The sequence below is a fragment of the Rhinatrema bivittatum genome, chromosome 2 (genome assembly GCF_901001135.1).
Source record: "Rhinatrema bivittatum chromosome 2, aRhiBiv1.1, whole genome shotgun sequence".
Taxonomy (NCBI): domain Eukaryota; kingdom Metazoa; phylum Chordata; class Amphibia; order Gymnophiona; family Rhinatrematidae; genus Rhinatrema; species Rhinatrema bivittatum.
The window spans coordinates 53,466,778-53,479,770 of NC_042616.1; the positions used below are offsets into that span (position 1 = coordinate 53,466,778).

A 12,993-nucleotide genomic window follows, 5' to 3' on the forward strand; every position below is an offset into this window, starting at 1 on the left:
CTTCGACCACTCTTCCATCTTCCTTAAATCCCGTCTCATTCTCTCCACTCCTTCCGGCGTGTCCACTCTGTTGCAGATCTTAGTGTCATCCGCAAAAAGACATACCTTACCTTCTATCCCTTCCGCAATGTCGCTCACAAAGATATTGAAAAGGACTGGTCCCAACACCGATGCCTGCGGTACACCGCTTAAAACCGCTCTCTCTTCAGAGAGAGTTCCATTTACCATCACACATTGTCTTCTGTCCGTCAACCAGTTTGCAATCCAGGCCACCACCTCGGCACTCACTCCTAAGCTTCTCATTTTATTCACCAGTCTCCTGTGCGGGACAGTGTCAAAAGCTTTGCTGAAATCCAAGTAGATGACATCGAGTGCTCTTCCTTGATCCAATTCCTTGGTTACCCAGTCAAAAAAGTCAATCAGATTTGTCTGACAGGATCTTCCAATGGTGAATCCATGCTGCCTCTGGTCCAGCAATTCTCCCGACTGTAGATAGTTCACTATTCTCTCTTTTAACAGTGACTCCATTACTTTTCCCACCACTGAAGTGAGGCTAACCAGTCTGTAGTTACCAGCCTCCTCTCTGTTCCCACTCTTGTGAAGCGGGACCACCACCGCTCTCCTCCAATCATTCGGCACCACTCCTGTTTCTAGGGATCTATTGAACAGGTCACACAGCGGACCCGCCAGCACATCTCTGAGCTCCCTCAGTATTCTGGGAAACTATCAAGCTAGGACAAATATATCAAGATTTCAAACCATGCAATAACACAGAAATGCAAAAGAATAGAACAATGTCAGACATGTGTCTACCTTGAGCAGCCGGCGGTTCCAAAGTGGCTGAGCAGGCAGGGAGAGGAGCTTCTCCACTGTGCTGGCATCCTTCAGCCGCATCTGATCCTTGGTGCGTGGTGCAAGGCACAGGCCGGTAACAATGGCAGAGCAGTCGCACAGCTGAGAGCGGATCGTCCTCCCATCGAGCTCTGTCACGCGGTCCACGATGAGGGTCCTCGGATGATTCACTTTCCTCTCTATTGAGACAAAAGTACAAACTAAAATGAAAAATTTTGGCTTGGCAAGTTACTCCTGCTCCTTTGGGCTTCCAATTTAATGGAAACCAGCATTTGTTGGGCCATGGCACCGGTAGCCCCTTCATTCACAATCACCTAGAGGAGCTGATGGGGGTTTCTCCTATTTTATATACCACTCCCCCAATATCCCTCTCCAAATCTGCCGAGCCATCACACTGACAGTTGTCGGTCGGGGGCCGCAAACCATGGCATCCTCCAAAACGTGGGCCCTAGGTCCAACTATTAGATATCGCCATTGTGCAATGACTGATGCTCTCTCCCCTCAGGGGCCACAAATGCTGCCTCCACAGCATGCCCAGCCCCAGCTGATCCAGGAGGCATAGGACCCAAGCCTGGAAACTCACCCAGGTCCCTCCGCATTGGGCTGACCCAAGTTGAAACTGATTTTACGAGCAAACTTCCCCTAAAACTGCTTGCATGGTTTACTGAATTTAGCAACACGCACAGGAGACAAGAAGAGATGAAATGCAATAGGAAAACTAGTGTACTGGGAACACATAGTAAAACAATGCAAGTTAAGGAACTGGCAGCAAGAGATTAGTGTCACCATGCGACCTGTCAGGTCTCAGCATTTCATCGTTCACAGCCTGGGGGGATTAAACGTCACCTAGGAATGCCGCAACTGTAGCTCACCTGCTTCCAGCACTGCTTCCTGGATTCCTGCTTTGGCTAAGTCTAACAGTCTAATTTAATATAACTTTATTGTGTATTTTCCCAATATAGTTTACTTTATTTCTGCTGATTTGTCCCTCCCACCCCTAGAATGTATTCTTCTTAAATATTTCTTCTAAGGACCTAGGATAATTGATTAATATAGGCCTTAAGTACTAATCTCTCAATTAGTTTATTAGTCACTATTAGCAAAATGTCCTTTATTCAGTGCAACAATTGTGGTGCTTGTATCCCAAGGCCTGTCATTTGGAGAATTAAGAGTTGTCTAATTTGCCTTCGGCTGTCTGCCATGATTAAGGAGCTAATGAACCTGAAAGAGATATTATACAAGATTCAAATAACCTCCCCCTTCCTTGCAGCATCCAGAATATCTCTCCCAACTCTCACAGACTATTTGGAAACCCAGGTATAAATGGTTTACAGTGGGCTCTGGTAGAACAAGACCTGTTGACTCCGAGACACCCAGTTTCCCCAACTTTGAAGCATCCTGAGTATCTATCCTCACTCCCATAGAGAAATCTGACATCTAGGTTGCAGAATCCCAGGAATAATTGGATTACAGTGGGCTCTGGAAGAAAAAGGCCTGTGATGAAGAGACACGCATTCTCCCCACTGCAACCCTTACACACAGCATTTTCTGCACTGGAAAATGAAGAAGTCCAAGTAACAGAATATGAAATAATGTCTGAAAGGGAAGTAGCCACCCAATGCACCCAGAAACCCTTCAACATGATCAAATATCATAAAAGAAAGCTGCTTCTGCTGGGAGATTCAATCATCAGAGGAACAAATTTGGGAACTCATTTTGAAGGGGACACAACAGTTAAATGTCATCCAGGATCCTCAACTAACAGAAATGCAAACCAGGTGGACAACGCAATTATAGAAGAAAATAAGAACTCTGATATCAATGTTATCATCTGACCTTGCTAGAAACTGTGCCATAAAGTATAGAAAGATTTCCAAAATCTAGGGAAAAAGATTAGACACGTGGCAAAGACTATTGCCTTTTGAGAAGTATTACCTGTTCATGGAAAGTAAAGGTTATACCATATAGAGAATTTCAATGCCTGGCTCAAAACCAGGTGTAAAGACTGTGGATTTAGATACCTTGGAGGCTGGGGTCATATATGGAACAATACAAGATTATATGGTAAGGATGGCCTACATTTGTCAATGGCAGAAAAAAAGGATGCTAAGTGAAAAACTCAGATCATATATTATCAGGCATTTAAACTAGGGAGCGGGGGTGACAGGAGGTGGCCAATGAATTTGGCATGTCACCCCCAAGCAAAACAGGAAGCGGGAAGAGTAACTTAACAAAATCAGTCAGTTCAAAAACGCAGAAAAGATGAATATGAAGAGCAGCTGGAAAGCTATGACTACAAATGCTCGATAGTCTGACCAACAAAATCCCAGCCCTGCAGGCCCTAATAGTGGAGGCAGACTTGGACATTGCAGATGTTACGGAGACCTGGTTCACTGATTCTCATGACTGGGATACTGCCATTCTAGGCTATAACTTGCTAAGAAAAGACAGAGAGGACAGAAAGGGGGGAGGACTAGCACTTTATGTCAAAAACAATATACAAGCAATTGAATTGCAAGGGACGTGGATTAGAGAAGATGCATTGTGAACCATTCTAAAAAAAGAAGATGGTGCCTCCATTTATACTGGTGTGATCTACAGCCCACCGACTCAAACAGAAGAACTGGACAGAGAACATATTGAAGACATTCAAAAGGTGGGAAAGAAGGGCCAAAGTGTTGCTCGTTGGAGATTTTAATCTGCCGGATGCGGATTGGAGTATCTCTTCTGCAGAATCTACGAGAAGTAGAGAGATAATGGATGCCCTTCAAGAGGCCCTGTTCAAACAAATGGCAATGGAACCCATGAGAGAGGGTGTAATACTCGATCTGGTGCTCACTTACGGTGATAATGTCTCTAATGTTTAAGTATAGACTCACCTGAGCACCAGTGATCATCAGATGGTATGGTCTGATTTTGTGAATACGACATAGAGAAGTCGCATGAAGACCCGAGTTTTGAATTTCAGAAATGCAGACTATGTCAAAATGGGGGCGTAACTGGAGGAAGAACTGGTAAACTGGGAGAAATGGGTGAGGTAGAACAACAATGGGCCAAGTTAAAAGGAAGTATTACAAGAAAAGGAAACAAGAGTAAGAGGAAAAAGAAACCGATCTGGTTCTCTAAGGAGGTGGCTGAAAAAATAAAGGCAGAAAAGAATAGCATTCAAGAAGTATAAAAGGATCCCAAAAAAAGGAACACAAGAAAGAATATATATGCTAAACTAAGGGAGATGAAGAAAGAAATAAGGAAAGCTAAAGATCAAGTGGAAGAAAGGATGGCCAAAGAGGTAAAGCAAGGAGACAAAATATTTTTCAGATGTATCAGTGAAAGAAGGTAGGTCAGAAGTGGTATAGTGAAACTGAGAGGTGACAAAGAGCAATGTGTAGAAATGGCAGAAATATTAAACAAATACTTCAGTTCGGTATTCACTAAAGAAGACCCTGGAGAAGGACCGTTGCTGGTTAACAAGACCGTAGATGGGGACAGACTAGATGAAACTCTGTTTACAGAAGAAAATATATGGGAGGAGCTAGGCAAACAAAGTGGACAAGACCATGGGGCCGGATGAGATACACCCCAGGATACTGAGAGAGATCAGAGATGTGCTGGCGGATCTGTTGAAAGACCTGTTCAATAGATCCCTGGAAAAACTGGAGTGGTCTCATGGGATTGGAGAAGAGCAGTGGTGATCCCTCTTCATAAGAGTGGTAGCAGAGAGGAGGCTGGAAACTACAGGCCGGTTAGCCTCACCTCAGTAATGGAAAAATTAATGGAGACTCTGCTGAAGGAAAGGACAGTGAACTACCTACAATCTGGTGGGTTGCTGGACCTGAGGCAGCATGGATTCACCAGAAGAAGGTCTTGTCAGACAAATCTGATTGACTTTTTTTGGATTGGGTAACTAGAAAAATGGATTGAGGAAGAGCACTCAATGTGATCTAATGAATTTCATCAAAGCTTCTGATACGGTCCCACATATAAGGCCTGTGAATAAAATGAGAAGCTTGGGAGTGAGTGCCAAGGTGTTGGAGCGGATTACAAACTGATTGTCTGATAGGAGACAGAGTTTAATGGTAAATGGAACCTACTCTGAAGAGAGAATAGTGTTAAGTGGAGTGCCACAGGGTTCAGTTTTGGGACCAATTCTGTTTAATAACTTTATGAGTGACATTGTGGAAGGGTTAGAAGGTAAAATTTGTCTATTTGTGGGTGATACTAAGATCAGCAATAGAGTGGACACACCCGAAGGAGTAGAGAGAATGAAAAGGGATTTAAGAAAGCTGGAAGAGTGGTCAAAGATCTGTCAGTTGTGATTCAATGCCAAGAAGTGCCAAGTCATGCATCTGGGGTGCAGTAATCCAAAAGAGCTGTATGTGATGGGAGATGAAAAATTGATGTGCATGGACCAAGAGAGGGATCTTGAGGTAATAATGTCTGGAGATCTGAAGATGGCGAAGCAATGTGACAAGGCAATAGCTAAAGCCAGAAGAATGCTGGGCTGCATAGAGAGAGGAATAACCAGAAAGAAAAAGGAGGTGATAATGCCCATGTACAGGTCCTTGGTGATGCCTCACTTGGAGTACTGTGTTCAGTTCTGGAGTCCATATCTCAAACGGGAAAAAGACAAGATGGAGGCGGTCTACACAAGAGTGACCAAAATGGTGTGAGGTCTGTATGAGAAGACCTATGAGAAGAGGCTGAAGGATCTGAATATGTATACCCTGGAAGAGAGGAGGTGCAGGAGAGATATGATACAGACCTTCAAATACCTGAAAGGTTTTAATGATGCACATTCGAAAAACCTTTTCCATTCGAAAGAAATCAGTAGAACTTGGGGTCACGAAATGAAACTCCAGGGAGGACAACGCAGAACCAACATCAGGAACTATTTCTTCAAGGTGAAGGTGGTGGATGCCTGAAATGCCCTATGGATGAGGTACTGAAGACGAAAACAGTGAAAGAATTCGAAGGGGCATAGGATAAACACTGTGGATCCCTAAAGGCTAGAGAATGGAAATGAAGAAACAAATGCACGGGGGTAACTTGCTGGTGCAGCGGTTACTACCCTTATTCAATAAGCCTGATATTTTGATGCATGGACATATACTCTTGCAGAGAATGTAGCAAGGCCTGAATCAGAAAGGAAGAGCAAATATGTTAGCAGATGTCTGGGCTCGCAAAAGAATGGGTTCAAAATGTTCTGATGACATCAAGTGGAATATCTTTTCCATTTGAAGGCATAGTTTTTCCTAGTTGAGGGTTTCCTAGCTAAAACTATGTCTTCAATGCCTCTAAGAAAGAGAGAGCAGCGATTATTGAGCATTTAACAACCAAGCTGTCAGACAGAAGGATGGGAGGTTCAGATGGTACAGCATTCTACATCTTGAAAAAATAGGGTCTCTCCACAGATGTAAGAGGACTGCTGGAAAGTTGTACCATGTATTCAGGGTCCTTCGTTTTCAGTTATTTTATTTCTCCTGAAAATTTATCAATATTTATTATAGCAAACAAAAATGGGAGAAAATCACTGGGAAAAAACGACGGTTGACTCATTTCAACTGAAAAGAGGATCTAGGATGAGGGGTCATGGGATGAAGGTAGACTCAGGAGTAATATTTCTTTACACAGAGGTTAGTGGGTGTATGAAACAGTTTCCCTGTGGAGGTGGTAAAGACAAGGACAGTATCTGAATTCAAGAAAGCATGGGATATACAAAGGGGATCTCTGAGGGAACGGTAGGGATTGTAAAGCTGAATTAGTTGGTGTGGATAGGCAGATTAGATAGGCCAGATTGCCTTTTTCTGCCTTCACATTTCTATGTTTCCAGGTATAGCATGGGCAGCAGCAGTACAAGCTTCCTTTACACACTCACACAAGTTTAATAGTGTGGCCCAACACTGCTCTGATCAGACCACACCTAAACTTAGAGGGGATAATTATTGCCTATGAAATCCTTGGTCTGAATAATAAACTAGACTTTTTTTTTTTTTTTTTTTAAATGATGCAAGTACTTGTCAACCAGGATCTCAAATGAAGTTGGTGCTGATTTTGTGGTTAGGTGAGACGGTACAGTGAGGCCTACTGCTTATAGCACCAAATTACATGGCAGAAGAATGCATAGAACAAAGTTTTCCATCTCCATCCTCACTACACTCATCTTACAGACCCCTCACCCCCGTGCTAGAGCTCAGGCGATGACCGGCACCATGCAGAATGCCCATTTTCTTATCCCCGACGACTGATTAATGCATACCAGTGGAAGATGCTGGTCTATGCAGCAGTGATAGTGGTGTCTCTGAAAGGCCTGCCACGGGCTGCTGCTCAGCTTCTCCATTATGTCCTGTATAAATAAAACAATTATTTCATGGTTAAGAAAGAAGACCCTGGTAACTCAGAGAGAATCTGAAACAATTTTTGATATTTCAAAACTCTGTACATCCAATGTTTGAATTACATAGTTGATATGGTTGGAAAAAACCCACAAAGATCAGCAGTCTATTGAGACCGCACTTAACACTTATAGCATGGAAGATACGGAATATAACATTGTAAATAAAATGAATAAACCTTCTTCTGATTGCCTGACAGTAAATGACAGCAGATAAGGACTAAAATGGCCCATCTTGTTGAGATTCATCCAGTCTGGGTACATGCGCACATAAATGCTCATATGAAACCCAACAGCAACATCCCTTTCTCCCTTTGACCTCTCAGCCTATGTCCCACCCTGTCCTCAGATTCGATCCCAAGTATGCCCAAATTTGTCACACAGATGGCCGCCATCACCTCCACGAGTCGTCTATTTCAGGCCTTGCCATCTTCAACGCTGCTTCTTAAGAGACCAATATTTTAAGTCATCACCCAGGCCCTCTTCTATGTCTTATTATCAAGCTTTGCCATAATCTGTTTAGCCACCAGGATTAGTGAGTCTATTGTTTAAAAAAAAAAAGAGATTTTCCCTAAGCCTTTCTGAAACTTGAATGTAAAGAAATGCAACTTAAGGCTCCAAACTATCCAGAAACTGGGGCTTCGCCTACTGATGGGCAAGGGCTGGAATCTGTAGTTCTTGGTGTTCCCTTTTCCCAGCATGCAGCATACTCCACCTTTTGTGGGCAGCGCCACTATGTGACCTTCAAAAACGAGAGTCAGAAGCAGAGGGAAGCGAGTCAACTGGTAATCATAAAAACATGCAAAACTGACCTGGCTCATTATTACGAAGTCATGAGAAAGAAACTGGGAGTACAGGCAGATGTGCAGAAGTATTAATGAAAAAAATCTCTGTCTTAAGCTATCGGTAGACTTGTTACATCTTCAAGGTTTCGATATCTGTGAGCTTCAATGGCTGGTTGATACTGTAGACTAGGTAATTCGGAGATGATTGCACCAATTTCCAATCAATATGAGATCAATGTAGTGATGTTACTGGATATAGGTGTAGCCAATATGCTAGCTCAGTGGTTCTCAACCAGCGTGTTGGGACATACCAGTGTGTCACCAAAAATTTGACATAGCAAGCCTATGCCTTCTGTAGCAGCCACAGGTGCTTGCTGCTTGAGGAGAGTGCAGAGTAAGGAGCCTGGTACTTAAAATTCCTCATCGCTGCTCCCTGTTGCTGCTTTTCCCTCAACCCTGGCAATCACTGCCACCACCAGTCTAAGCCAGAAATGTTGCAGGCATGTTGTATCCTGCCCCAGCATCCCGCCGCACCTCCCCCTCTCACTGCTTGGAGTTTCAGTTCTTCTCTGTATGCTCGTTTATAATTTATGGTCTTTTATTCTGTATTAGATAAGGGTCAGTCTGCACTCTGCATGTTTGACAGAGGTGAGGGATTCTGCTAACTAGGATGTAGATTCTGTGTAGGAATCCAGAGCAGTCTGGCTTGCGTTGTCTTGAAAATAGTAAGTGTACTGTGTTCTATATCTGCAGTCTTGCTTTTTCATAGGTAAGGTTATTGCTGTTCAAGTCCTGGGTGTTAGTGCTCTTATGGTATGGCTGGTATGCTATATAATTTCTAAATGTCTTTATAGTGGGTTTTCATGTTATTTCACAAAGTGGCTGGCAGGGAAGGGATTCTGACATACTATTACTGAGGGGGATATCAGAATTAGAACTTTCTGAGGAAGACAGTGAAATGCATGAGAATTTGTCTGTATTGAAAAACTGTGTGCTGCATATGCATATCAGTCCCAGATTTTTCACTGATGCAATAAGCAAAGATTAAAATTTCTGTGAAAAAAATAACATTTAAATAATGATATTTTATAAGCAGTTGTTGAAATTAAAGAATATTTTTATCTTTCTCCTGCATCATTTTCAACAATAAAATATCTAGGAAATTTTTTTTTTCAGTGTGCAATGTGTCATACACATGAGATTCATCTGTCAGGTGCGTCATGAAGAAAAAAAGTTGAGAACCACTGTGCTAGCTTGTATGGATACTTAGAATAATGAGCAGATGATATGTAAATCTGTGATCCCACTCTGACAATTTGTAAAACAGAAAATATTTCAGTTTTGTTTTTCGAACCCTCTTTCTGTGCTTTCTAATTTCAACTCCCTGTGGTATTTGAGCTTACTGGCAAGCTGCTAAAACAATAAAAGGCACACTAACTATTCTGTGAAGAATATGTGTCTTTGTGGTTTCTAAGAAGAAAAAGAGGCCTACTAGACAGAACTATAAATTTAGAGAACTTCATTTTCAGGTTTTCTTTTTCCCCCTGGGAATTTATCAGCGTTTATTTTGACAAGAACAAAACCAGGAGAAAATTGTATGAAAAAAAAATGTTCATCTCTTTTCCAGGAGAATATCGGAATTTATTCTGGTGGACAGAAACCTCCCATTGTTCCATTCCCTCCCTACCCGCCTATATAACCTCCCCGCAAATGACTCTTCAGGTGATCCTGATCCTTTCCCTGGCACTTCCACTTTTTCTCCCACTCTCTTTCTGCTCTTTCATTGCCTCCCTTCTTTCCAAAAATCTCAAGAATCCTGTCAAAAACCCCTCTCCCCCCCTCACAGAATCCTCTCTCTCTCTCCATAAACAGTATTCATTCTCACTGGCTGTCGTGACTCCAGGCTCCTCCTCCCTCCACTTTTGGCAGCGTGCTCATGTTCCCGCCCTCTGCAGGGCGGCCCTACACTGGCACCTCCGAGTCTGTGCTGAGCCAGTGAGGCAGGGATCCTGCCAGAAACGTCTTCTGGTGAGGGGAACCTGCGCATAGGAAAATTGGTTTTTACCTGCTAATTTTCATTTCTGTAGTACCACGGATCAGTCCAGACAGTGGGTTGAGCCTCCTGACCAGCAGATGGAGACAGAGAAAAACTGAAAAGGGTATCCTATGTCAGGACAGAGCCTACCCTGCATCCCTTCAGTATAAACCTTATCAAAGCAGAGAAATACAAGATAACAGGAGTAAGATCAAGCAAGTCACAATTAACTGGAAATTTGAACCATTATATCGAATAGATATGTTCGGTCCCTGCAACAGTATGCAAATTAAACAATTCAAAACCTTGTAAAAAACCGCTCTTACATATATATCTATCGAATAGATACTTCCTGTGTCTGAAATTTCTGAGAAGAAGCAACAATATGCAAAATGCTGTGAATGAAGAAACTTCGAGCAGATAAATCAGAGATAAAGGCAGCCAGGGTGGGAGTCTGGCCTGATCCATGGTACAACAGGAACGAAAATTAGCAGGTAAGAACCAATTTTCCTTTCCCTGTACGTACCCGGATCAGTCCAGACAGTGGGATGTACCAAAGCTTCCCTAAATAGGGTGGGACCGAGAAAATCCCACTTGAAGGACATGACCGCTGAAGGAACCAAACACTGGCGCCTGGACATCTAGACAATAACGGCGAAAAAGGGCATGCACAGACTTCCAGGTAGTTGCTCCTCATATTTCCTGTGATGAACAGACACACCGCCCAAGAGGTAGGCCACAAACGCAAAGAATAGGCCTTCAAGCCCTACGGAACTGACCGACTCCGACCAAAATACGGTGATGCAATCGCCTCCTTTAGCCATCTAGCAATAGATGAGGATCAATACCATTACAGTAGACCCCCGGGTACATCCAGTCTCCGGAATCCTCCACCCGGCGTACTGGCAATGTTCTCTGGAGAAAAAAACCCAGAAGCTCCACAGAGTGATTCCCATGGAATGAGGACACAACCTTCGGTAAGAAGGACAGTATTGTATTGAGGGAAAAACACATGAACCAGAGAAACGCAGAAAAAGCTCCCTACGGGACAAGCTAATAGCTCGGGCGTTTTTCGGGCCGAGCAAATAGAGACAAGGAATATCGACTTGGGAGTCAGAACTTTAAGAATAGTCTGCTGGAGAACCTCGAAAGCGCCTTGCAAAACACTCGAAGCCTCACAGTAAGGCTCCACGACGGACAAGAAATCTGGACTGGCGTGTTCAAATGTTTGGCACCTTTGAGGAAGCAGACAATATCTGGATGGACCACCACAACGTAACCATCGACCCTCCCTAAGAGGGAACCGCGAGCTGAAAACTGCACCCGCAAGAAACGGAAAGACAAACCTTTCGAGAGATCATTCAGAAAAAAAAGAGAACCAGGGACACTGGGGTCTTGCGCGCCAGAACTCCGGACACTGCACACATAATCGCAAAACAACTCTGGACACGGCAGAAAGATTCTCAAAACCTCTCCATACCCAGAGATAAGTGAGAGAGGCAGAGGATGTACATGCTCGTAACAGCATGGATAAAATGTCCTCTGGATAACCCTTCCACTGAAAAACCACGCCACTAGACAAGGCGAGCCGCCTGATCGAAAAATACTGAACCTTGGTGCAGAAAGACCGCCAGACGACTGAGGCGAATAGAGTCCTCCGGAGCGAAGTTTACAAGAACCGCGAACTATGGACTCCGCGGCCAGTCTGGAGCTACGAGAAAAACTGGCCCCATGTGAAACTCTAACCATCGAAGGACCTCTCCCACCAGAGACCAGGGTGGGAAAACGTAGAGAAGAACGTAGAGGAGGACGTCACGAGGCCGAACAGTGCTCCTTTTCTGCGACTGAAGAACCTGGGAACCTTTGAATTCCCCTGGGTGGCCATCAGATCCAGGTGGTCAAGATCCAAGTGGGGAATTCCCCACCTACGGACAATGTAATCCATCGTCACCCCGGACAAATCCTACTCCCCTGGATCTAGATGTTGACTGAGAAAGTCGACTGTAAGATTCTCCTTCCCCGCAAAGTGGGAGGCCGCCAAGCGATCCAGAGGGCGCTTCCAAGAAGAGGAGCTTGTTGGCTTCCAAGGCCACCAGACGACCCCTGGTGCCGCACTGGCGATTGATATAAGCTACTGTGGCAGCGTTGTCGGAGAGGACTCGCACTTGAGTGCCAGACGAACCACTCAAACCTCCAGGCGATTGATGGGCCACCGGGATTGGAGTGGGGCCCATAGCCCCGGCCTCGATTGATGCTGACACACCGCTTCAAATCCTGGCCTCCGTCGTAAAAATAATCCACTTCAGGGGCATTCCCTTAAGAAGGCAAGCGAGCGAGAGCCACCACTGCATACTGGTAATGGGAGAGGAGGAGAGTGCTAGCGGCGTCCGAAAACTCCTCCGAAGACAGGTTCCAGCGGGACAGCCAAGCTTCTGGAGGCCCAAGGACCCAAACTGATAGATGAAAGCCATAGACTCCAGGACTTGAAGGTAATCCCAGACTGCAGGCACTGAGAGGGATAGAAAAGATTGCACTTGATCCATGAATCTGAGCCCTCAAGCCTTGGAGAGTGACACTCTGCCCATGCGGGCGCCGAGGCGCGCCCACAGGAATTCTAGGACTTGAGAGGGCTGAAAGTTGTTCGACACTGCTGAGACCATGGCTCTGGGCTGCACCCTAAGGAGAGAATAAGAGCACCAGGCCTGAACGCAATCCTGCTGTCCAGCCGCTTTGCCTGCTCCGTCCCTGCCTAGCTGGCTGCTGAGGCATGCCCGCTGCATGAGACCACTACAGACCGAGTGGCCGGACCCCGAGCGCCAACACAATTCCCTTGAGATAGACTTCCATCTTGCGGGCCTGAGGGTCCTTCAAGCAGTTGATCCTACAACCGGAATTGTAGATCTATTTGCGACCGTGCATATGGAAGCGTC

General features: G+C 44.7%; 1 protein-coding gene across 6 annotated transcripts in view; it reads right to left on the minus strand.

Moving 5' to 3' along the window:
- LOC115083952 (trichohyalin-like) overlaps positions 1 to 12,993 on the minus strand; it is a 242,508-nt gene that overhangs the window by 51,339 nt on the left and 178,176 nt on the right. For all 6 annotated transcript variants that reach the window (XM_029588117.1, XM_029588118.1, XM_029588119.1 and 3 more), the window contains exons 4-5: positions 7,109 to 7,195; positions 814 to 1,031 (exon numbers count right to left, since the gene is read on the minus strand). In XM_029588117.1, the coding sequence (XP_029443977.1) occupies positions 814 to 1,031; positions 7,109 to 7,195 (305 nt within the window). The remainder of the gene's footprint in view (positions 1 to 813; positions 1,032 to 7,108; positions 7,196 to 12,993) is intronic.